This window comes from Pocillopora damicornis, chromosome 13 (assembly GCF_964200805.1).
Source record: "Pocillopora damicornis chromosome 13, jaPocDami1.2, whole genome shotgun sequence".
Classification (NCBI taxonomy): domain Eukaryota; kingdom Metazoa; phylum Cnidaria; class Anthozoa; order Scleractinia; family Pocilloporidae; genus Pocillopora; species Pocillopora damicornis.
The window spans coordinates 7,303,681-7,329,857 of NC_142682.1; the positions used below are offsets into that span (position 1 = coordinate 7,303,681).

At 37.2% G+C, this 26,177-nt stretch overlaps 3 protein-coding genes and 1 long non-coding RNA gene across 8 annotated transcripts; all 4 read right to left on the bottom strand.

Annotated features, from left to right (window-relative positions):
• Window positions 1-1,839: 1,839 nt before the first annotated feature.
• On the bottom strand, window positions 1,840-3,005 carry LOC149035265 (uncharacterized). Its single transcript, XR_016182553.1, has 2 exons — window positions 2,733-3,005; window positions 1,840-2,131 (listed from the first exon to the last, which is right to left on the bottom strand). It is a non-coding gene; the product is annotated as an uncharacterized LOC149035265 (long non-coding RNA).
• A 7,409-nt stretch (window positions 3,006-10,414) lies between these two features.
• On the bottom strand, window positions 10,415-11,721 carry LOC149035267 (pyroglutamylated RF-amide peptide receptor-like; the record flags this gene model as incomplete). Its single annotated transcript, XM_089192433.1, has 1 exon — window positions 10,415-11,721. A coding segment is annotated over one exon (651 nt), but the record flags the coding sequence as incomplete, so codon positions are not given.
• Window positions 10,415-13,444, bottom strand: LOC149035266 (QRFP-like peptide receptor). 2 transcript variants are annotated; one of them, XM_089192121.1, is made up of 2 exons: window positions 13,227-13,444; window positions 11,584-12,919 (listed from the first exon to the last, which is right to left on the bottom strand). In XM_089192121.1, the coding sequence occupies exons 1-2, from the start codon at window positions 13,335-13,337 to the stop codon at window positions 11,828-11,830; spliced, it is 1,203 nt and encodes a 400-aa protein (XP_089048247.1). In that variant the 5' UTR covers window positions 13,338-13,444; the 3' UTR covers window positions 11,584-11,827. The 2 variants fall into 2 exon arrangements, with proteins under 2 accessions (XP_089048246.1, XP_089048247.1); XM_089192120.1 differs by having other exon boundaries at window positions 10,415-13,419.
• A 3,264-nt stretch (window positions 13,445-16,708) lies between these two features.
• LOC149035268 (QRFP-like peptide receptor) lies at window positions 16,709-23,662 on the bottom strand. Of its 4 annotated transcripts, none has more exons than XM_089192375.1 (3): window positions 23,499-23,662; window positions 21,133-21,311; window positions 16,709-19,288 (listed from the first exon to the last, which is right to left on the bottom strand). In XM_089192375.1, exon 3 carries the CDS (start codon window positions 18,945-18,947, stop codon window positions 17,757-17,759), a length of 1,191 nt encoding a protein of 396 aa, XP_089048501.1. In that variant the 5' UTR covers window positions 18,948-19,288; window positions 21,133-21,311; window positions 23,499-23,662; the 3' UTR covers window positions 16,709-17,756. The 4 variants fall into 4 exon arrangements, with proteins under 4 accessions (XP_089048501.1, XP_089048502.1, XP_089048500.1 ...); XM_089192376.1 differs by having other exon boundaries at window positions 21,292-21,311; window positions 23,499-23,633; XM_089192374.1 differs by lacking the exon at window positions 21,133-21,311 and having other exon boundaries at window positions 23,499-23,624.
• Window positions 23,663-26,177: the final 2,515 nt, after the last annotated feature.

Genomic DNA, 26,177 nt, shown 5'->3' on the forward strand with positions numbered 1-26,177 from the left:
TTGAAGCACTCTTACAGAAATCAAGTTAGCGTGGGAGGAGAATTTTATTGTAGCTGAAAACCTTTTTCTTTTCCATTTTTCTTCCGATCAGTCTTCACCCAAATTGATTTCATTCGTATCTTTGCTTTTTTCATCAAATGCAAGTAAAGAGTGTAAGTGTTTTCATCTCAGCGCTTTTGTTGAGTCTCTTCTTGACCCTATTTCAAAAACGATCAATGCTGGTCCAATTTCCACTCATTTGCATGAAATGTCAGCTTTATTTATTTTCAGTGTACAGTGTGGACATTTAATGACATACAGAGACGTAATTGTATTGACTATGTGTCAGCTACGCCTAACATCATCTTGCAATAATGAATTTATCATAGAGTTATCGATTAAAGCCGATTTCCTTTCAGTGCGTAGTATTTTAGGGTTTTATTTGAACAATTCAACTTGCTTGCTAAAAGTTTAAAATGTGACCCTGCTAGTTTTCGTTTCGCAACCACCGTGGGCGTTCTTAAAAGCACACAAAGGTTAATTTTCAAGGCTTCCTGAACTGTTCAATCTTCTCTAGAGTAAATATTCCTGCGTTATTACTTTTTTCCATTTATATTTCTATAACCGATGGTTTCACTGAAAACGCCCGCACTATACTATACCCTTTATAATAATTGAGAAAGAAAACAAAATTCAAATTATCGCAGTAAGACACTCATAATTTCATTTGAGTGTCCTTAAAAAGGACATGAAGTTATTTTTCCTAAGAGTATTGTTATTTATAGCTTGCTTGTCGAGCCATCTCCGTCCCATTTGAACCCTTTGCGAACGCTCGAAAATCTTCAAACAATTTTGTGTTGATTCAAAATCCAGCGGAAAAGCGTAGGTTTATAAATTGAAGAAAGCACGAAAAGTCAATTGATTATGCAAACTTACTTGATTTGTGCTTCCTTGCTAGACTTCCAACTTCCTGAAAAAACAGCCACTCTGCAGAATAAGGGCAACGATGATCCTCACCGCCATCTCGTCATCCAAGTACGAACACCGACGCATAGAACAAGCTCAAGGTCAAAAGCGAAGCACCCGCGCCGAAAACGAATTGCTAGAAGTTAAGCTTTATGTATCAGAAATCCGATTTAGTAGCTTCATTCTGATGTACTCGTTGAGTGAGATTCAAAGTAAAGAGTCCCACTCATTTCTTTTCCTACTGATCAAATTTCGGGAGCATTTGTGGCCCACAGTACGTTGAAATCATTTTTAATTCGGTCTGGATAATTTCTGGTCACATTGTGGGACCATAGCTGTTCCACTACCAGTTGGGATCATTTGTGGTCCATTCACAGGGAACATTATTGGTCTAGGATCATTGCACTCTAATCTTTTGAAAATTTATGGGCCATGCATTACGCGTAAGGATCATTTTTGATCGGGTATCATTTCTGGTCTATTTTCTTAAGTATTTATTGGTCCCTCACAACTTGGAATCAATCTTCGATCGTCGAATTTGTCAAGAATTTATGGTCCATAACACGTTGGGATAATTTTTCGATTGTGTATCATTTCTGGTCTATATTCTTAGGCAGTTATGTTCAATCACACGTAGGGATCAACTTGATCGAGTATCATGTCCGTTCCAACTCATTGAATGTTTCTTTTGTAGCCCATCACACAATGATATCATTTTTTAATCTGGGATCATTTCTGATTCAATATGGGGGTTACTTTTTGTCCACCAAGGGGATCATTTGTGGTTGGGTTTTTGATAGTCTCATTAATTATCACCTTATTGTGATAAGAGTGGGAAAAAATCGTTATTCAACACTGTCGCAATAGATCAATCAAAAGTGACTCACTAAAGAATTTTTAACCAAAGTGGTTTATTACAACTTTATCAACATTGTTGTCTCGAGCTCTTGCTCCCACGACTACTAAACAGGTGTAAGACAATAAAATTACACTGATCAGGCTGCAGACGTTTTCTAGCTAATTCTATTCCCCAAGGTTCTTTCGCTTGCAACACACTAAACGTCTACTCCAGCGGTGGTTAATGGAGTTCCGCCTTAAACTTTGCGTCTTTATGAGCCATGAAACGTTTAAATGCCCTCTTACGTTGAGACAGCTCTCGTTCACTAAGCTTGTTCCTCGATGGAAACTGCAAGGTTAAAAACACTCGATGGAGAAATTTTCTTGAAGTTGAAAAAGTGGTAGCCAGGCTAAATTATTTCTTCTGAAAAGAGGATCTTGCTCAAACTCTCTTAAAGGAAAGATGAGACTATACAAGTTGGAAAATTGATTATAAACCAATGACACAAAAAGCTCCGCTGAGATTTGCTTTACTCACGAGCTTTTCTTTTCCGATCCAATCATAATATCCTTAAATTTCCTTTCGGCAGTCATTTCTGACGATAAACGCTTAAGGTCGGTTTACTGAACACTATAAGCCAAGCTGACCCGGGCCACGCGACATTGATTGTCTTTTCCCTTCCCTGCATGACCTCGATAGCAAAATTTCAAAAATTGAACTCACACCACAAAGTTATGCCGACGTCTGAGTGACTTATCACCGGCCTTTGTGTTGTCAAGCCTTTGACAAGTCTGAGGGTATTTCACGCGCTTTAAACTCGAAAATTTGCAAAATCCTTCGACATTCGATCTTTGGGCGAAATTCAAATTTTTGCAAAGGTTAAAAAACTACTTAAATAGATCTCCATTTCAATTATATCTCATCAGTTTACTCAATATAAACACCTTACCTCTTTTTCTCGACGATTCTGTAATCGGTCTTTTAACATCATACGCTTGCCGCTGGGCCTTTGCCCAAAAAACATCGCGGCCATGGGATCTGAGACGAAACTGACTGTGATGCACAGGACCACAAGAAAACCAACCCAAGACATCTCAGGTAATGCAGTCGGAGACGAGGTGACCGAGTAATACTTACAATGACGCACCCAGCTGCTAATGTCCTGAATGGATTTGTGGACACCCCTTTAAGTTTTCATTCCTCATTAATTATTCTACCGCAATACCCATACAAATGGTAAAGAAATAAATCTCCTAACTTCTTATTAAATACTTCATTTATGACGTGTTCTGAGAGTTCCTCTTTCGGTCAGAATATTGTCTCTTAGCTTATTGCAAGTCCCATTTCCTTCTCATTAACCTTTTCTCATTCAATGTGTTGAGGTCAAGGAGATTTTATCTTTTGAGCACTTTGTTGCTACTATGGGCGTAAGCGGATTGATATACAGTCAACAATTAACGAAAAAGAGCATAACACACAGTTTGAGTCGTTTTTCGTCACAGAAATGTCTGATAAATGCGTCAATGAAGTCATCAAGTATAGCTTTTGACAGTTTCGTGCAAAGATATCATTTCTCCTAAGCATCTTTTCTCGTGCCACAAACATAGTAAATGCGATTTATTACGAAAATTCATTAAGACGAGACAAACAAATGCTAGGTTTTAAACGAAACTTAGAGATTAATTCAAATTCCAAACTTGTCAACCGTAGAAGGAATTTAAAAAAATGTTTATTTGGCTTCATTAAAATTCTATTTTTTAAGGATGAAAAACAATGCTTTTTTGCATAAAAGTTCCATTTATTTGTTTGGGTGGTGAAGTGTCACCAAAGTTCATTCGGTATACATGGGCAGAATTTGCTTTGACGGAATCGGATTTTAAGAAGAAAATCTTCAAACAATTTTGTGTTGATTCAAAATCCAGCGGAAAAGCGTAGGTTTATAAATTGAAGAAAGCACGTTAAGTTAATTGATTTTCAGATTTCCATCTTCCTGAAAGAAATGTTATTCCCAGCAGAATAAGGGCAACGATGATCGTCACCGCCATCTCGTTACCTAAGTACGAACACCGACGCATGGTTCACCTTCAAGTTCAAAAGCGAAGCACCCGCACCGAAAACGAATTGCCAGAAGTTTTATGAATTAGAAATTCAATTTAGTAGCTTTATTCTGATGTACTTATTGATTGAGATTTTAAAGGAAAGAGCCCCACTCATTTCATTTCCTACTGATCAAATTTCGGGAGCATTTGTGGCCCACAACACGTTGAAATCATTTTTAATCCGGTTTGGATAATTTCTGGTCACATTGTGGGATCATAGCTGTTCCACTACCAGTTGGGATCATTTGAGGTCCATTCACAGGGATTCATTGGTCTAGGATCATTGCACTCTAATCTTTTGAAAATTTATGGGCCATGCATTACGCGTAAGGATCATTTTTGATCGGGTATCATTTCTGGTCTATTTTCTTAAGTATCTATGGTCCATAACACGTTGGGATAATTTTCGATTGTGTATCATTTCTGGTCTATATTCTAAGGTAGTAATGTTCAATCACACTTTGGGATCAATTTTAATCGAGTATCATGTCCGTTCCAACTTATTGAAGGTTTGTTTTGTGGCCTCATACCATTTTTTTAATCTGGGATCTTCTCTGGTCCAATATGAGGGTTACGAATGGTATCATTTTTGGTTGGGTTTTTGTTAGTCGCATTAATTTTTCCCTTGTGATAACGAAAGCGGAAAAAATCGTTATTCAAAACTGTCCGGATATTTGCATATCGCAGACTGAGAGAGATGCAATCTTTTCCAGGTTTTAAAATTAAGAAATTGTTTGAACTTGCAAGGAAGAAGTCTCGGTGTGCGTTCCCTTCTAATCTCTTAGTTTTCACTTAATGTTTTCACGTATTGCTTTCACTTTACCGTGAACTCACACCAAAAAGTTATGCCGACGTCTGAGTGACTTATTACCAGCCTTTACGTTGTCAAGCCTGAGACAGGACTTCGCTTTAAACTCGAAAATTTGCAAAACAAAAATATTGATTAATTAGTAATTCGCTAGGCTCTGAAACCATTTTCATCAATTAATATTGTATTGTTGAGTAATCCTTACAAACCCACTTTTCTGGCAGCAATTTGCAATTGAAAGGGTTTCACCATCTTTATATTCTTTTTATCAAAAGAAATTTTATTGAAGCGTAACGTATTAAACATAAACTTGTTGTTATGGTAATGCAAGTTCGATAGGCAAAAAGACTGAAAGGAACTTTACATGACGCATCATGTGTTAGTCTAAGTGCTGGTCTTATACTGGCCCTATGCTGGCCCTATGCTGGCCCTATGCTGGCCCTATGCTGGTCCTATGCTGGCTCTATGCTGGCCAGAAAGAAGTATTCCGTACACCATCAAGTCAAGACAATGAATTACCAAGCACAAAAAGAGGACAAGAGTCTTCATTTTGTTTCGGGTCTACATATGTTTAGTTTAGTTTACTGTTAGGTTTTATTTCATTTGTCCCGTACAATGAACAAAATTATTATTCCACCCCTTTGCCATTCATGAAAAAGTGCAAAACATGCCACGTTATTACACTACAGAACAAGGCAAAAATACCGAGGAAAAAAATGGACGGACTGAACGATCCGATACAAACTTCTTTTTTTCGTTTTTGAGGGCCTTCCGGCCTCTGAAAAATACCACGCAACTCCCAAAATATCTGCTCGTATTACATGTTAAACCATTAAGTAAAGCACATCTTAACTGATTTAACCGAGCACCGCCGCCGATCCGGCACATATGTACTTTTGTAACACGTAACTTTCCCGATCGTGGGCTGTAGAACTGAATAGGGGGTGCAATGCAATGAAGGCGTGTACTAGTTACAGGCAGTCCCTTACAGATTGTGCTAGTAAAAGTAGTATATTAAACTACAAGTATTGCTCGATTTTTTGCCAAATTATGCTGGAAATTATCCTAGTTTAAGATTGTGCTGCTTGATTATTTTTAATAAAGGAACACAAAACAAGTTCAAATTCATTTCTATATAAAGCATGATATCTAAAAACCGGAGACTTAAAGTGTCAAAAGGTATGATGTTAGCATCACTAGTAATATCTCCTGATAACTCAGATCATATCGAACGTGATAAAACCTTCTGGCCAGACGGGTGGCTGCTTAGGCTCGATTTCCGTTGCTCTTTCGTGTCCGGTCTTCGCAAGGAACGCGGCCTCATAGCGGCTGGTTATCGTCTTTATCTGTGAGTTGCTCGATGTCTCTTTTTTTGCCTGTAGAGGCGGAACTAGTACTATGCAATCTTTACTCCCAGTGTTCCATTCCCTTAGAGGACAAATGACACAGAATAGCCTCAATATCACGAATATATATAAATAATCAATCCAAGAGACCAAACAACTCATGACTCTCGTGATGTTCCCTTCAAAAACACTTAACCGATGATGTTCTAATTATTCCAGTGGTGCTACATTTATAAGAAGCAAAAATTATGCTCGTTTTTCCAAATTATGTAAAAAATTATGCAAGCACAATCTCTAAGGGCCTGTAGTTACAGGTCGGTTACTGTGTAAGCGACATATTAGTGTTTGTTACCGATGTGCAGGTGGTTTTTTCAGGACGATGGATTCAGGGTGATGAATTTGCTCACACTGTTTGTTAAAAATAAACCACAAAACAGCAACAGAAAAAAAAGAGAAAATCACCCTTAGTTACCGCACTTATGATCAGCTTAGTTCCCCTCAACTTGTTCTGGCTCAGCCCAAACTTCAACCGGAAATACGTACGTTTACGTACGCATCTGGCTGTCCCCTTCTTTTATTCTGAGAAATAACAATTCTTGGGGAAAGCCATTGTTAGCAAGTTTCTCTTTCAATACCTGTAACAACTTTTCTATGACAAACATACGTATACATATACATATATATGTCTATATATTAGAAGAAGTCTAAGCAACCTGGAAAAAAAAACAACTTATGTAGGCAGGTATGATCTTCGCGTGCCTTAGACGCCCCTGACCAGAAGTCACTCATGATCCAAATCGAGGTCATTACGTGGCGCAGTTGCGCAGTAGGTTCAATATACGGTACATCGCGCCGGAAAGTCGTACGCGTGTAAAATTTTGTGTAGGAGTTTTATACGAAATTCCAATATTATCACGATTTTAAGTAGGATTTTCAAAGTTTTAGGTAAGTTTGAAAAGGTTTTTGTCATAATTTCCTTGTGGAAAATCCTTCTCGGTTCAAACAAGATCTTTTAAGGCGTCAAAAAAAATTATCTTCAGCTAGTAAAGATGAATTGAAGCTGCAGCAAAAACGTATCTGCATTTGAATGGAGAGTCACAGGAAAGACTGTAGATAGTAAACGTTATTAATTAGATAGATAATGGCAAGGTTAATTCACTTTTTCAGGTTAGCATAATTAAAAAGCAGCACGATCTGAAAATATGGGTTATCATTGAAAGGAGATCGATGTCGTCGTTGTGCCTGCTCGTATCTGCAATTTGAATGGAGAGTCACAGGAAAGACTGTAGAGAGTAAACGTTATTAATTAGATAGATAATGGAAAGGTTAATTCACTTTTTCAGGTTAGCAAATTAAAAAGCAGCACGATTTGAAAATATAGGTTATCATTGAAAGGAGATCAATGTCGCCGTTGGGCCTGCTCGATGTTCACGCACTATTTCAGCTGCTCTCTCCAAACATATCAGGGAACTAACAGCGCGCAAAGGGCGTGCAACATACTTATAAGAAATGGTAGTAACCATCAAGCCAAAAAATTTGGTTTGGTATTCGACCGTACGTCCGTACAAGGTGCTACTATTAACATCCGCGGCCAACTGGAATGCGGCACAAGTTTAGCCATTAGGTAACTGGAAAGGGGAGGGATAAGGTAATGTGTCGGCGCGATTGCGAGCGCAACTTGAAAATTCCACTCGTGTGCCTCAGGAAACACTGGTAGAATATGATTAAAAGCGAATGTTAGAGTGCCGAACTTAGGTGCAGCGTGCCGCGGGAACAACGTTAAGCGTTGTACGAGGGCTTCACGTGGAGCCGCTAAGGAAAGAATTTTTAGGTGGAATCAGCTTTGTTGCAAGGTAAATAACCTACGCTGATCGATTAAAAATGGTCGAAACTGTTTTCAATTTCTAACCGTGAATGAAGAAAACGTCTAAGGAGCAATACATTTCCATAGTGATAATATATACGCATATGCATACTACGCCTTTGAATGATCGGGATTCTGATAAAACTTCGAAATAGGTAAACCCTTGGACCTCAAAATACTGCTAAATCCGAATAACGTATTTTTGTGTGTGTGTTGTAAGAACACAATGAAAGTTTATCTGATCACAGTTTTTTGGTTTTTTTTTTTTTTTAAGTTTCCCTCTTTGTTTCCTCTAATAATTCAAGGCGCGTGTCGTGGAAGATCGTTATTAATTTGCCTATCAGGGCTTCTTCTAGTCGGTCGTGACGAGCTGAAAGTGGACGCGGAAAAACGGACAAGCGAGCATGTGTGACTGCTCGCCGTTTTTAGCGCACCCACCTTTTCGCTCTTCTCTAATAATTGGGAGCCTGGCATAGTCTAAAAATTGTATTTGTGTTCCTCCTTGAAGAGATATCAATGCTTTGAATGCTTTCCACGATTAGCAAAGTTCTTGAAAAAAACATTTAATCAATGGCAACTTGCTTTCTCTATGTCAATACGGCTTTCGACCAAAAAATTCAACATGCAACTGTTTACTTGATATTACTGAAGAACTTGATACTTTTCTTCTGATACTTTTCAGGGAAACTATGGTGCCTTTAGTTTCTTAGACTTAAGTAAAGTTTTCGATATTGTTAACACCTCCTTTTATTAAACAAACTTAATTATTATGGATTACAAGAAAGAGAAATAAGCTGGTTTTGGTGCAAGTGCATATCAATATGCAATATGCATATCATATGCAAGTGCATATCAATAATGTTACCTAAGATTTAACCTTAACTCTTCTGGTGTACCTCAACATTCATTATTAGCACCTCTCTTATTTCTTATTTATATTAATGACTTCATCAAGTCTACTGCTTACTTTTCAACAAGATTATATGTAGATGACATAATATTAATGGCCTCTGAAAGCAATCTTGATGTTTTATTAGCTGATATAAACAACCATCTGTGACAAAATACCGTTAGAAGTATGCAGGCATAAATTACCGAGCTCTATATACAAGCGGCGAACATAAGCATGTGCGATTGAACTTATCACAATGAGCGCGCGACTAAAGGTTATATAACAATAAGCGGATTCGGGGTATAGTCAGCGATTTCGCGGTCTTTGAACGTTTGACTGCTGGCTTTTTTTAACTTAAACTTATCGTTACACCATCTACCTGCTGTCTACAAATGGTTGAGCAGTAAAAAATTAACCGTAAACGTCAAATGGAAAATTGTAATTTGTATCCACCGTTAACTGTAGCAAATGTTTGTTTATAGTAGGCTTCATGCATCAAGTACCTTACTGTTTATATCAACTTCCATCTTACTTGGCATGACCCCATTGATTACACCTGTGGCAAAATTAACAAAGATCTAGACGTTTTGACAAAATTAAAGCATTGCTTATCAACTGCAACAATTATCTAAGTGTTTATTTTCTCTTATTTATCCTTATCTTAGATATGGCTGTACACTGTGGGTTGATAATTATAGTGATCCTCTATCTAAAGTTATCAAGTTAAGGTGCAAAGTTAGTAAAATTATTTATCATGTGCCTTTAATGGCTCAATCAATCCACATTACGTGTCTCTTGGTTTCTTGAAACTTCCCGATTTTGTTAAACTTGCTACATGTTTACTCAGTTTTTTTTTTATGAATATCTTAATAACGACAATTTTTCAGCCTAAATATTTCACTTATATCTGAGCTAGATGATCATAATAGTACTTGCAGTGTATGCCTAAATCCACTATTAATACCATCATTAGTAAAGTAAATGGTTTGAACCCAGGACCATCATATTGCACAAACATAAGATTTTACCCATCAATTATCGGTACATATTTCTGGAATAGTATTCCTTAAACAATTAGATAAAAACTAACTAAAAAAATTGTTAAAAAGACAATTTTAAAATTACCATTTAGTTGACTAACATGTATAATTGCTTAGTTTCCAATTCTGTTGCAAATACTCGTCTTGATGTTGAACTACTATGACAAACTATTTTGACCACTCACGCTCGTACCGAGATAAAAACAGTTCACATCTTTCTCTTAAAAAGTTACTCGAAACTCGTGCGGGTTGATTAAAGCGAGATAAAGCACCGGTCAAATGATTTCACACGCGCACTTATATGGATAATTTGCGATTATAAAATGGAGAATTTAAATGAGACGCAGTTTTTCGCAGTTTGTAAAGGAAATTCGAATTTTCTAAGGCCGAGACTTATATATGCACATTGTTCAGTTCTAGACTTAACCCATTTTGTGGTGGTTTAAAATCTCGCACTTTCTTTCACACTTTGTTCGACGGCGTGCTGAAGTCGTCCGTAAGCTTAGCCGTGCTGGCAGTATTTATTATTTAGTGCGTTTGGATCGTTGGATAATTGACACAAAAACACCAGGAAACCATCAATCGTATAATCAACAAGTTTATTTGAAGGAATTATTCGATCTGAAACATACAATTATGCAATGTAATTATGAAACACTCGAGTATTTACAAGACCGATTATAAAAGTGGATAATAAACCGACAGTACAAGCTAAACTAATTGAAACTTACTTCTGTCGCCGGTTTCCCGTTGAATTGATCATTCGGTGTAACTTCTATAAAACTGGTTAGCAAACGCGTGTAAGAACTGAACTGAACTTAACTGAAACCTAATGAACTTGATATAGAAAACGATTAAAAGTGTCAATTACATTGTTTGTGATCATTGTCAATCATAAATAATATTTTGTCACCGTTGCCGGTCTACACCGAGGCAAATGTGTGAAAAATGAAGAACCAGAGCCACACAAGATATCCGTGATGATAAACAGGTCTATGTTAACGGTGGACAGTAGACTGTGCAGTAAGGGCAGAAGTCATTGGTTGTTATCTTTGCCGTTCCGTGGGTTTGTGAGAAAAAGTATCAATTCCCAGATAATAAATAACAACGGCGCACAAAGCAGAGTGGTTGAGCTTGGTTACATACAAATTTCTTGCGCAATTCTATCTCTGAGGGTTTTTTTTTCCTTTAAAGACAACATTTTACATTACTTGGAGCAGTAGCCCTAGTCAAAACTTCTATGTTGCTTGGTGTTGCTCGCTTTCCACTACTCTATCTTTGCTTTCACAAACGGTGTGTAATTTCGTAGAGGAGACCACTTGAACTAATCCGGCTTCATTTCTGGGAATGGATGTCAGCTCAAATGCTTCACGACGTTTTGGGATGAATCTAACAATTGCCTTCCGAACTCTGGACTGGAGGAATAAACCAGATATGGCATTGCACAGACTACGGCGATAAATTCCCAAGAAGCAAAAATATATAAACGGATTGAAAGCGGTGTTGGCGATCACAAGGAACTCAGCAGTGAATGCAAAAGCAGATGAGGCGCACCACGCATTTTGAGATTCCCCGGAAAATGTCAAAAGAAGCAGATTAATATTGAGTGGAGCCCAACAAATAGCAAATATTACAACAATCGTCACCGCCATTCTCAACACATTTTTGTGCATTTTATCGCGGGAAATTCCTCCGCGAAGTTGGCCCCTTATAATATTCTTTTGCCTTAGCAAAACTAACACTATAACTGTGTATATGCCAGCTAAAAGACTAAACGGAATTAAAATCACCGAAATACAAAGAAAGGTGATGTAGAATTGCCCAGTCGAGGGCTCTTGAAAAGCAGGCTCCCAGGATGCAATGCAGTACACTTCAGAGTTACAATCTTTCTAATAACAATAATTCCAGAGCCTATTCCATATTAGCGATATGCAGACAAACTCTTAATTCAAATATCAAACCACACGGAGTACTGTTGAATCAGTGTTCATTAAGTTACAGGTTCTCCGCCATTGTTACTTCGCTCCTGCGTCTTGTTGAGTCTAGTCTCTTTGACGAGATCATCCGAATTCCTGAGACCACGTTCTCAGAGCTGGGCACTCTATCGCAAGTTATAGATGTCAGTTCAAATGTTTCGCGACGAACACTTAGCCTCTTTCCAGTTTTCCTAACGTTCGTACTTAAGATAGACTTGGTGAGAACTCTCTTAAGATTGCGTCGATAATTTTCCACGAAGCCAAAATATACAAACGGATTGATAGCGGCGTTGGCGATCACAAGGAACTCGGCAGTGAATGCAAAAGCAGGAGGATTGCACCACGCGTTTTGAGATTTCCTGAAAAATGTCACAAGAAGCAGATTGATATTGAGAGGAGCCCAACAAATGGCAAATATCACAACAATTGTCACAGCCATTTTCAGTACATTTCTGTTCATTTTGTCTCGTATAATTCCTCCACGAACAGCGTCTCGCAAGTGGTTCCTTTGCCTGATCAGAATCGACACTATAACTGTGTATATGCCAGCTAAAAGACTAAACGGAATTAAAATCACCGAAATACAAAGAAAGGTGATGTAGAATTTCCCAGTCGAGGGCTCTTCAAAAGCAGGCTCCCAGGATGCAATGCAGTACACTTCAGAGTTAAATTCAAATAGTTTGAAGATGTAGAAGTATGGAGCATGGATGGCTGCGCTAACCACCCAAGACAAAATTATCATATTCACCCGTAACCTGTATGTGACCATTTTGGCGCGGAGTGGAAATGCGACGGCCACTAGTCTTTCTAGGGATATTAGAACCAGTGTAAGGGTTGAGACCAGACCGGAAAAATCCTGCATGAACGTCTGCAGCTTGCAAGTTATTTCTCCTGTTACTCCAGAGAGGATCCATTTGGCTGAGGGTAATTCCAGAGCGATTTGTATAACTCTTCTAGGGATCACAAAAACTGGTATGACTAGATCCGAGATGGCCATATTCAGAATCAAAAGGTTGGTGTTTCTGTGCATATTCTTGTTTTTGCAGATTACATTCAAAATGAGAATATTCCCAAAGAGTGAAATTGCAAATACGATGACGTAGGCTAATAGCTTCCCAACGTTCTCGGCCTTTGTAGTTACGTGTTGCGTGCATCCATCATTGCCCATATCATCACCAGTCTGGTTACTCGTACTATAATTGTCAAACATGCTGAATCCGAAGAGTTTTCTACAGCATTAAAACTTCAAAGTAGTTGAAAACTCAAACGATCATGTCCGAGAAAGATTTAATTGATTTTCAAATTTCATCGCTTGTAACAAGTAATCTGATGCTTAGGATCAAATCCCCTCTCCGATTTGCATCCTCCACTTCCTTCCCGGTAAAAGCTATGTTGACCATGTCGCACATCTATCGCACGTACGCAGTCAGCTTGCCGGCTTTCTCGGCCGTAGTGACTTTGTGTGCTGGGCACTCAAAATTGGTCATCAGACCTACAGTCTGGTTGCTTGCATTATAAATGTCAAACATAGTATAACTCTCTGGAGTTTCCACCAGATAAGAGAAGCTACGGCTCCATGAAACGTTTAATAAAAGCTAGCAGGTGGAGCTTGTGCCGAGGTATGAAGCAAAAAATGCAAATTTGCATCATTTTAACATTTCCGGACCTTTGTTATGAAAATTTTGACACTATCTAAACGACTGAGGGAAATATATCCCGTTGACAAGGAAAAAATTATTAAAGACCATGATCTAGCTTAAGAAAGTGATTATTTGGACTTACATATCTTTCCGTTACCTAAAAGGACAGAGAACCGTTATAATTAGACAAACTACCGCATAGAATGTAGTACCAACAAGTTGTGTTATGCAAGCTGGTTAATGTTACCTCAGAGAATTGTGCCCAGGGGATATGCCTGTCTAAAACGAACGAGGCACCTACTAATTTTTGTAAAAATTTAAGTCTTAAATGGATCTGCGCTCTTAGTTAAGTGCAAAATGAACCTCGCTTTTACAAAACAATTAGTCATTCAGACTGTTAGAATAACGCTGACGGTTATCACTTTGGACCTGAAATGATATCTTACGCTTAATTGAAGCTTTAATTAGAGGTCGTCTTTCAGGTTTGTAGCAAAGTAAACAACCCACGCTTTTCGATTAAGAGCCAAAACCATTTTCAATTTTTATCCGTGGAGGAAAAAAAATTGTATAAAGGAAAATGCAAGTCCACAATGATAACATATGTTTAGTTAACCTTTAAACGAAATAAATGTTCGTGATAACAATTAATCTGATAATTATGCGAGCTAAGAGAGAGTGCTTTTTAATAAGCATCTTTCAACAAAAAAGAAATTTATCAAAAAAAATTATGTCTTTCAGTTTAATCTTAGTCGGAATGATTCAATAACTAATATTTGTAGCTCAATAGTAGAGCGTTGCAGCGCGAAATCCGATGGTCTTATGTTTGATAGTGCATGTTTTCTTGTTAGTTAGAGCACAATGCACGGCATTGTCGGTTTTTTGTTATTATTTATTTAACAAAGAGTACGCGTTTCCTCTCTTTTCTTTTATATCATGGCATTTAGATTTCAGATCTATAACTGACATAATTTATTTTATTCGAAATTGGTAGACCATAGGACCTCAAACCACTGCTTAGCGGTCGAAATAACATATATTTGTTTGCTTATGTTGTAAGAATGTTAATCATAGTCTTTACATATTGCGGTAAAATGTTTCTCTTTGCCCCTTTTATAGCACAGAGCTCTCCTTTTATGGTACAGAACGTATGTCGAGCAACGCTAGCAAATATTAGATTGAAATATTCATAGTGGTAAAACTTCTCTTCAGGGAACCGTTATAATGAGACATATTCCCGCATAGAATATGGTACCAACACTGAAGTTCCCTTGAATTGTTGTGTGATGCACATGGCTTGATTGAACTGAATCTTGGCGCTTATTTGTTATGCAAGCTGGTTTATATTACCTCTGAGAATTGCGCTCATGGATATTCCTATCAAACACGAACGAGGCACCCACCAATTTTTGTAAAAATGAAAGACTCAAAGGGGTTTTGCGTTCTTAGTTAAGTGCAAAATGAACCTCGTTGTAAAAAAAAAACAATTAGCCATTTAGGCTGTTAGAATAGCTCTGACGGTTATTACTTTGGACCTGAAATGATATAGTACGCTTCATTGAAGCTTTAATTATTTTGTGAAGGAAAAAAGTGTATAAAGGAAAATGCAAGTCCACAATAATAACATATACTAAGTTAACCTTTAAACGAGATGAATATTCGTGATAATAATTAATCTGATAATTATGCGAGCTAAGAGATAAAGCAATTCAACAAGCATCTTTCATTAAAAAAGAATTTATCAAAGAAAATTATGTCTTTCAGTTTAATCTTAGTCGGAATAACTAATATTTGTAGCTCAATGGAAGAGCACTGGAGCGCGAAATCCGATGGTCTTAGATTGATTTTCTGAGCGGGACTTCGAAAAGTTTTTCTTTGCCGTACTCTGGTGAGACAGCCGATAAAGCAAACCAGATAGAGTATATTTTCTTGTTAGTTGGAGCACAATGCACGCCATTGTTAGTTCTTTGTTATTATTTATTTAACAAGCAGTACGTGTTTCCTCTATTTCCTTTTATATCATGGCATTTAGATTTCAGACCTATAACTGCCATAACTTATTTTATTTTGGTAGACCATAGGACCTCAAACCACTGCTTAGCGGTCGAAATAACATATATCTGTTTTCTTGTGTCGTAAGAACGTTTATCATAGTTTTTGAAATATTACAGTAAAATGTTTCTCTTTATCTCCTCTTACAGCATAGAACTCTCCTTTATGTTAGAGAACAAATGTCAAAAAACGCCAGCAAATGTTAGATTGAAAGATTCATTTTGGTAAACCTTTTTCAGTTTCTTGCAATGTTTTGCTACTTTACTTCAAACGGTGATACCAGGTCAGTCAAGTAATATCATGAGATATCAGGAGAGCAGACATTTCTTCGTTATATCCGAAATTTATTATCTATAGCTGAGGTTGGGTTCATGTTACATTTGAAAGCGCTCCAACAACCTCTTGAGACTTCACCTGGGAATACCGGGATTCTATACAAAAGCGGGCTATTTTTTGACCACGGTTAAGCGGGTTACCCCACTTACCTGGAATCCCCCACCTCCATAAAAAGCAGTTTTTAAAAAAGCTAAATGTATTATCGCTATTTTTCATTCCATCCCGTTATCCCACCGAAATGAACATTTTCATCCCGATCCCGCCTGGTTAAACCCAAGTTGCTCGAGTTCACCGCCTTATTTAAACTGATAGACAAATTATAACCATTACAATATGAATAATGAACTCTCATTATGGCGGAAGACAAAGATTTACTTAAGACATGTTTAGCCGGCTTAAAAAGACCGTTTCCACCCGATGTATTTACAGTCTAAGTTAATGAGACACAAAAACTCAACCTACGGAAAGACCAACAGAAAAGCTATCCTGTTACGTAGATAAAATTCTTCAGCCGATCGCAAAACAACATAAGTCATACCCCAAAGATACACTAAACAGACTTCATCAACTTCGTAGGAAAATCAAAGTTTCCGAAAGAAGTGATGCTGGTGTAAACGGACGTTACGAGCTTATACACAAATATACCACAAGCTAAGGGCATAAAAATAGAAAGATAGTGTGCACAGCGAGAATTTTAACGAAAATACTCACTCCCCCCTTCCCGCCCGCCCATTTACCAAGCACTCCCTAGAGAAAGCATTTCGACTGATTTTGCAGGAAAACTCGTCCTAAATTCAACAAAGAAAAATAACTTGCTAACGCACGGAACCCCCATGGGAAAAGTTGTTGAAAGTGTGAAATGAAAAACAGCCAACTTTTTTTTAGCTATCAACCCATTTTATTTCTATTGTTGTTATTTTACAATACGGAAAGAAGCTGCTTGTTAGATTTACAGTCCATTGAAATCAATTTCATCCAAGGGTAACAACCATATTTGTTATTTTCTTATTTACTATCATTATTTTTATCCTGTTTAGCTATTTCTCGTTAGCTCGAGGCATAAAATCAGAAAATTTCGCTTCACTAGAACCTTGGAAGATATTTCACAATGGTACATGCACGTTGTTAGGTCTTTTTCTATATAAAACATGTATCATATCGATAATGTTAAGTAGAAGCATAATATATTTATTTATTTTGGTTTAAGTTCCTAAACCGATGATGGTCGGCGTCAAGGAGGTGCTAAACTCAATTATATCAGCTCGATTTTAGATGCATCTCTTACATAAAAGATATAGAAATGACTGAATGTTGTCAACTGCGAAGGATGCATTAGTAAATGTTGACAGGTCTTTCATAATGCAATAAAATTTATTGACAAGCAACCCATCGACTAAACTCTTTCTAGAGCGATACGAGGTCTCTCTTGGTAAAGTAGTTTTCCTATTATTCAAACGGCTCTACACGAATTTCAACCCCGAGGATTGATGCTAAAATGGCCTCTAAAACTCTTTATTCAGTTATCACTCCTAACAATCTGCTAAAAAGGCCATAATCATGTATTTCTCTCCTTAAGAAATCGCGCCTGTCTTTAAAGTTCGTCAAATCTTTGAAATAAAGGACACAGAGAGAATTGTGCATCACAATTTCTACTTCCCTTTGATTTATCACCTAATTCTTCCCCGACCAATAAAAAACAGTATTTTTCTCCTTTTACTCCATATTAAAAAAGATCACCATCACGACTGGGCATGTTTTGATTATTTGTCATTTAGTTTACACCACATTCCAGCCATAGGCTAACCTAAACAATCTTTCTAATAACAATAATTCCAGAGCCTATTCCATATTAGCGATATGCAAACAAACTCTTAATTCAAATATCAAATTACAAGGAGTACTGATGAATCAGTGTTCATTAAGTTACAGGTTCTCCACCATTGTTACTTCGCTCCTGCGTCTTGTTGAGTCTAGTCTCTTTGACGAGATCATCCAAATTCCTGAGACCACGTTCTCAGAGCTGGGCACTCTATCGCAAGTTATAGATGTCAGTTCAAATGTTTCGCGACGAACACTTAGCCTCTTTCCAGTTTTCCTAACGTTCGTACTTAAGATAGACTTGGTGAGAACTCTCTTAAGATTGCGTCGATAATTTTCCACGAAGCCAAAATATACAAACGGATTGATAGCGGCGTTGGCGATCACAAGGAACTCGGCAGTGAATGCAAAAGCAGGAGGATTGCACCACGCGTTTTGAGATTTCCTGAAAAATGTCAAAAGAAGCAGATTGATATTGAGAGGAGCCCAACAAATGGCAAATATCACAACAATTGTCACAGCCATTTTCAGTACATTTCTGTTCATTTTGTCTCGTATAATTCCTCCACGAACTGCATCTCGCAAGTGGTTCCTTTGCCTGATCAGAATCGACACTATAACTGTGTATATGCCAGCTAAAAGACTAAACGGAATTAAAATCACTGAAATACAAAGAAAGGTGATGTAGAATTTCCCAGTCGAGGGCTCTTCAAAAGCAGGCTCCCAGGATGCAATGCAGTACACTTCAGAGTTAAATTCAAATAGTTTGAAGATGTAGAAGTATGGAGCATGGATGGCTGCGCTAACCACCCAAGACAAAATTATCATATTCACCCGTAACCTGTATGTGACCATTTTGGCGCGGAGTGGAAATGCGACGGCCACTAGTCTTTCTAGGGATATTAGAACCAGTGTAAGGGTTGAGACCAGACCGGAAAAATCCTGCATGAACGTCTGCAGCTTGCAAGTTATTTCTCCTGTTACTCCAGAGAGGATCCATTTGGCTGAGGGTAATTCCAGAGCGATTTGTATAACTCTTCTAGGGATCACAAAAACTGGTATGACTAGATCCGAGATGGCCATATTCAGAATCAAAAGGTTGGTGTTTCTGTGGATATTCTTGCTTTTGCAGATTACATTCAAAATGAGAATATTCCCAAAGAGTGAAATTGCAAATACGATGACGTAGGCTGATAGCTTCCCAACGTTCTCGGCCTTTGTAGTTACGTGTTGCGTGCATCCATCATTGCCCATATCATCACCAGTCTGGTTACTCGTACTATAATTGTCAAACATGCTGAATCCGAAGAGTTTCCTACAGCATAAAAACTTCAAAGTAGTTGAAAACTCAAACGATCATGTCCGCGAAAGATTTAATTGATTTTCAAATTTCATCGCTTGTAACAAGTAATCTGATGCTTAGGATCATAAATCTCCTCTCGAATTTGCATCCTCCACTTCCTTCCAGGTAAAAGCTATGTTGACCATGTCGCACATCTATCGCCTAAACTATGTAAATATTTCCCTCGCAGATTTCCTCTCTTTCCTCTGAAACAGTAAAACTTCTGATTGTGGAATTAAAATGATTGAAGGCAGTGGCTCAAAGTTGACATCTTGTATAGGACTCTCTTGACTACCTGTATAAACGGAACCATGGTCGTAAGTAATAATACTTTGGATGTGATATTACTTTTGTCAGACAGTCAAATGTCAAATAGGCTCAATATCTAACGACAGCCAGTATGGGCCATATGTGATCTTGCATGTGAGACGGTCATACCCCAAATGTAAAAAAATACAAACGCTAATTCATTTATTCGGGCCAAAACAACTTTTTAAGAAATATCGAACAATAAAAAATCGAAATTGCTGTGTGATTGTAAAGAACATTGTTTACAATTATTGCAAATAGAAATTCGCAAGTTCGTTTTGGTAATTGAATACATTTGGAAGATAACCAAAAGTTTTAATTTCAAAGCACATTGTGGATTTAAAATTTAATTAATTTTTGGCAGTACTTAAAGTGTCTTTTCCTTTTTAACAATTCATGCAAAATCTTCGGGCCAATTGACAAGAAGATGAATGTTCTCGAAGAGAGTCTTCTCATTAAAACACCAACAGTAACAGCTTCTCTTCCGCATCTCACCGCACGAAAGGGAAAGACGTCTGTTAAATTTCTCACGTATCTATTGTCGAACTCCTCTCACAGGCTCAATATATTGGAAAGGAGAACACGCAAACTTCTGTCCTAGTTCCCATAAAACAGGTTGACACGAAGCTTGGGTACACCAAGTCAGCAACACGAAAAGGAAAATTAATTCATTTTCAACTTTGACAAGGCAAAAATACAAATAAACAGATAAGAGATTTAAGATTATGTACAAAGAGTTACAGAACCAATGATCACTTCAGTTTTTCAAATCGATTTCCTAGTATCTTAAGTGTGTTAGAACACAAAACCTTGCCTACGATCTTTTATCGCCTAGAAGGCACTTTATACGCAAGGAGTGTCATTGTGAACTTCAAAAACAAATCAATGAAGATACTTTCTTTCTTGCACGCCCAGGTTTCTTCCGTCTTTCTCGACCCTTGTGATTTCTTCTCTTCACTACGTATTCATATAAAACGATCACTAAAAACTCAAGTGGACTAATTTTAGCTATAAATACACGAGTGCGTACGGTGTCTTTAAAACAACATTTTCTGATTTGGGTCTTTTGTTTCTTGTTATTATTATATGATAATCTCCTCTTTACCTTTCTCCAATTATATCTATTCGGACAAGTAATCATTACTGATTCTAACGTTCTTCTCCTCCATAGATTCCCTTAGCTCATGCAGAACTTTTTTGGGTCTCAAGCATCTGCCTTACATGACGAGTACTCTCCTATTTCACAGCTAAACAATTGGGAAAGACCTCGACGCCACATAATGACTTCATATAATCAAGCATCAGCTCACGGAAGTTGATATCGATCAGTTTCTCTTGGTATCAAGAACATGCTAAACTTAATTAAAAAATATTCTATCAGATTTCCTTAAACTCCTTCTCATAAAATATTGAGGCTTTTGAACCTCTATTTGACATACAGTCAAGTTTAAAAAGCTTTCACCCATTTCCACTTAATCTTATCATTTGGCTCGATTTTGCATTTTTCAGACCTTCGGGTTTAAAATCTTTGATTCTTCTAAAGTGGTTTCCGAGCTCTCTCTAGATTTAATGCGCATCATTCTCTAAGGAGAAATGTTCTAAAAAACACTCAAGAACAATTTTCTGAGGCATGACCAAATTTTCTCTTTAAATTTAGCTTCGTCCAAAATCGTATCAATGTTTACTTACAAGAATACTAAGTGCATCAGTGAACGTATCTCAATTCACTTTTGAGCGGTTGGCAATTCTGGCAACAAAAATTGCTACGGCCTAAAGAAATTATCGTAATATAGGTAATGTAATTTAAGGTATCAATTGTTCTCAATCCACCTGATCTTCCTCTGCTTATGTCACCAATCATTGCTAAGATATTTTTGTGGAAGAATCGGACAAGATTTGCCGGGTTATCCACGCGTTGAGTGGCTCACAAGTAGATATGCAAAGAGACCTATTTTTCTTGAGATTAAAATCCTTCTTGAAAATTCTTACCTTTGCAAAATTATTTCTTCCTGTGAGAAAAAAGAAGAAAAAAAGAAAAACCAGTCACTTATGTTATCCAATCTCTTACAATCCTGTAGGAGACACGCTCAAAATACATAACGACGACATCAATTTTAATAACATAAAATTTTAATCAAAACTGAAAGTAGAGTTCTTGATGGTTTTTTTTTCCACTCACGTCCTGTCCGTGGCGTGAAGGCCTCTTGGACAGGGCACGTACTTGGATAAGTGACTTGAAAAACTCTCGGTGTTACGATTTTCTCTCGTTTCTCAAATGTATGTATTCAAATTTTACTTTCCATAACCTTAAGGATTTATCAGTAGTAATGAATTTTATTAGATAAGCTGTAGTCTTCTATACGTTTACAAAGCTCCCTTGCAATTCCTTGAAATAAAAGACAACTTTTAAAACCAGTTTTAGAAAAAAATATTTAACCAGGTCAGCCAAATAAAAAAAGTCTGAATAAGACTTCTTGATAGCAATCTTGAGTCGCTTTGAAAGACAACATCACCTTGTTTAAGCCATAAAGCCATTTCGCTTTAAATTTAAAGAATTCTGCAAATTAATTCAAACATATTCTGTTAAAACAATACTTATCAACAGTTACTAGTCGTGGTAACCTACAAATTGCTTTCATTAGGCGTTTTCCAAGAGAAATTCACCTTGTGAAGTCGACTTTTTGTCGGTTTTTAGACATCAATGATTGATGAGTGAACAGATGTCTTTGATAGATGTATACCAAATTCAAATTTTTTCTCTCTCCTATTGTGAACTTTTGAGACCCTGTCTGAGGCTCTGAGCTCAATTGTGTACCTAGCCCAATTAAAATCAAATTTGCCTTGTTAGAACAGAAATTGTAAATTATTTAGCAGGGAGGTTCTTATCTAGGGTGAATGTATCTTCAAAGGAAATTATTCGGCAAAGACGGATCTTAACCAACAATTTGGTTATCTTTCTTATGATAGGCCGTTTCGCATCTTTACTGAATGTTCACAACTAATTTCATGAACAAAAATCTCAAACTAAGTTCTTTGACTAACACTTGAATCTTTTTCGAAGAAACCTTTAAGGCAAAACATACGTCGTCGCGACACATCATAGATTACCATTTGCTTATCATATTTTTAACTGCTCTGCCGCATACTTAGTTAATGTTATTTTTAAAAATACCTCACAGAGCTCTTTTACTCACACAATAAACCGCTGAGGCCTATCTTGAATTAGTTTGATCGAGCAAAGTATGGCAGAGTAATCGAATATGAAATTTGACCTTTTAATAATCAAATGTTTAGAGGACCATCGAGTTTTGAGTTCCATTCCATGGCAGAACGCTTCACTGCAGAATTACGAAAGCTTTAGTACTTAGCGATTAAACCTTCACTGAAACCGCAGCCTAAACACAGCAAAATTTAAAATCAATATTCACCGTATTGTGACACAATGAAAAAATTTACATAACCCGGTGGGTTGTGATTTTTCTTCGAGGTATTTCAAGCCTTTGGAGGATGCGCGCCTTGTGAGCTCTGACACTATCGTTGTGAGGTATTTATCATCCAATAACTAGCAGTTGCTATGAGGAAACTAAAACCAAATATATTTGTATCGCCTTCTTTTACTCTAGAAAAGCTTTGCTAAATACTGTGTTTTTAGGTTGTTTTAGTTTTTGTTTTTGCTTTCTTATTTTATGTTGTAGTTTAAACAAACCGCACCAAAAATCCGACTACGGACGCAGCGATTTTGAATATTGCTGGGCAACCTGGCTGCACATGCATGACATGACGTCCAAAAATCCCACTAAAATAGCGGGGAAGTAGACATGCAGCTAATGATCTAGTTATTGGCTTTCACGTTTTTATTTAGTTCGTGTCTCCGTTCGAATTGATTCGGTTCGAGTTTAACCATGAAATGGGCGGTATAGTCTGTGAGGCCAACCTGCTTAGAAAATTCAAAATAGTGACGTTTGTAGTCAAATGTTTACAACAACTGAATAGAATTTTGGAAAGGTTGGATTTTTCAGGATAACATAACTACAATTTGGATTCACGCTGCATTATCAATTGGTTTTGTTGTTGTACGATTGAAGAAAAAGTTCACCACAGTAAAATATTTTCTCCCGCTGAATGAGTTACTATCTATAGTCATATTCGGTAGAATACTATTGTTTAAAAGTAACAATTTACTTTTGGTAACTTACCCAAGAAGCAAACGGATGGCATCGACAAACATCAATAAGCAGTAATTTTTGGATTGAGGATTCGTTATTTGGGATGCATTCTAGCAAATGAATCACACAAAGGAAACTGAGCGTGAGAAAAAATCTAAATGAAAGTCAACAGGTAAAAAAATTGAAATTGCACCAGTTTGTTTACCTATAGGTCCTACCATAATGACATTTTAACAATGTCTGAAGCACTCTTACAGAAATCAAGTTAGCGTGGGAGGAGAATTTTATTGAACTTATTTTCTCGCTTTTGATGTATGTTGTAACTGAAAACCTTTTTCTCTTCCATTTTTCTTCCAATCAGTCTTCACCCTAATTGATTTCATTCGTATCTTTGCTTTTTTCATCAAATGCAAGTAGAGAGTGTAAGTGTTTTCATCTCAGCGTTTTAATTGAGTCTCTTCTTGACCCTATTTCAAAAACGATCAATGCTGGTCCAATTTCCACTCATTTGCATGAAATGTCCGCTTTATTTATTTTCAGTGTACAGTGTGGACATTTAATGACATACAGAGACGTAATAGTATTGACTATGTGTCAGCTACGCCTAACATCATCTTGCAATAATGAATTTATCATAGAGTTATCGATTAAAGCCGATTTCCTTTCAGTGCGTAGTATTTTAGGGTTCTATTTGAACAATTCAACTTGCTTGCTAAAAGTTTAAAATGTGACCCTGCTAGTTTTCGTTTCCCAACCACCGTGGGCGTTCTTAAAAGCACACAAAGGTTAATTTCCAAGGCTTCCTGAACTGTTCAATCTTCTCTAGAGTAAATATTCCTGCGTAATTACTTTTTTCTATTTATATTTCTATAACCGATGGTTTCACTGAAAACGCCCGCCTTGCGTCACGTACACTAGTACTATACCCTTTATAATAATTGAGAAAGAAAACAAAATTCAAATTATCTCAGTAAGACACTCATAATTTCATTTGAGTGTCCTTAAAAAGGACATGAAGTTATCTTTCCTAAGAGTAATGTTATTTATAGCTTGCTTGTCGAGCCATCTCCGTCCTATTTGAACCCTTTGCGAACGCTCGAAAATCTTCAAACAATTTTGTGTTGATTCAAAATCCAGCGGAAAAGCGTAGGTTTATAAATTGAAGAAAGCACGAAAAGTCAATTGATTATGCAAACTTACTTGATTTGTGCTTCCTTGCCAAATTTCCAACTTCCTGAAAAAACAGCCACTCTGCAGAATAAGGGCAACGATGATCCTCACCGCCATCTCGTCACCCAAGTACGAACACCGACGCATGGAACACGCTCAAGGTCAAAGCGAAGCACCCGCACCGAGAACGAATTGCTAGAAGTTAAGCTTTATGTATCAGAAATCCGATTTAGTAGCTTCATTCTGATGTACTCGTTGAGTGAGATTCAAAGTAAAGAGTCCCACTCATTTCTTTTCCTACTGATCAAATTTCGGGAGCATTTGCGGCCCACAGTACGTTGAAATCATTTTTAATTCGGTCTGGATAATTTCTGGTCACATTGTGGGATCATAGCTGTTCCACTACCAGTTGGGATCATTTGTGGTCCATTCACAGGGAACATTATTGGTCTAGGATCATTGCACACTAATCTTTTGAGAATTTATGGGCCATGCATTACGCGTAAGGATCATTTTTGATCGGGTATCATTTCTGGTCTATTTTCTTAAGTATTTATTGGTCCCTCACAATTTGGAATCAATCTTTTTCCTTAATCGGGTATCAACTCTGGTCGAATTTGTCAAGAATTTATGGTCCATAACACGTTGGGATAATTTTTCGATTGTGTATCATTTCTGGTCTATATTCTTAGGCAGTTATGTTCAATCACACGTAGGGATCAACTTGATCGAGTATCATGTCCGTTCTAACTCATTGAATGTTTCTTTTGTAGCCCATCACACAATGATATCATTTTTTAATCTGGGATCATTTCTGATTCAATATGGGGGTTACTTTTTGTCCACCAAGGGGATCATTTGTGGTTGGGTTTTTGATAGTCTCATTAATTATCACCTTATTGTGATAAGAGCGGGAAAAAATCGTTATTCAACACTGTCGCAATAGATCAATCAAAAGTGACTCACTAAAGAATTTTTAACCAAAGTGGTTTATTACAACTTTATCAACATTGTTGTCTCGAGCTCTTGCTCCCACGACTACTAAACAGGTGTAAGACAATAAAATTACACTGATCAGGCTGCAGACGTTTTCTAGCTAATTCTATTCCCCAAGGTTCTTTCGCTTGCAACACACTAAACGTCTACTCCAGCGGTGGTTAATGGAGTTCCGCCTTAAACTTTGCGTCTTTATGAGCCATGAAACGTTTAAATGCCCTCTTACGTTGAGACAGCTCTCGTTCACTAAGCTTGTTCCTCGATGGAAAATGCAAGGTAAAAAACACTCGATGGAGAAATTTTCTTGAAGTTGAAAAAGTGGTAGCCAGGCTAAATTATTTCTTCTGAAAAGAGGATCTTGCTCAAACTCTCTTAAAGGAAAGATGAGACTATACAAGTTGGAAAATTGATTATAAACCAATGACACAAAAAGCTCCGCTGAGATTTGCTTTACTCACGAGCTTTTCTTTTCCGATCCAATCATAATATCCTTAAATTTCCTTTCGGCAGTCATTTCTGACGATAAACGCTTAAGGTCGATTT

Bases quoted from the DNA above. Each gene is read 5' to 3' on its own strand.
- LOC149035266 (XM_089192121.1), bottom strand. From the start codon at position 13,337: ATGTTTGACATTTATAATGCAAGCAACCAGACTGTAGGTCTGATGACC. The intron at 12,920-13,226 runs GTGCGATAGATG...AACGTTGGGAAG, and splicing joins CCGGCAAGCTGACTGCGTAC to CTATTAGCCTACGTCATCGT.
- LOC149035268 (XM_089192375.1), bottom strand. From the start codon at position 18,947: ATGTTTGACAATTATAGTACGAGTAACCAGACTGGTGATGATATGGGC.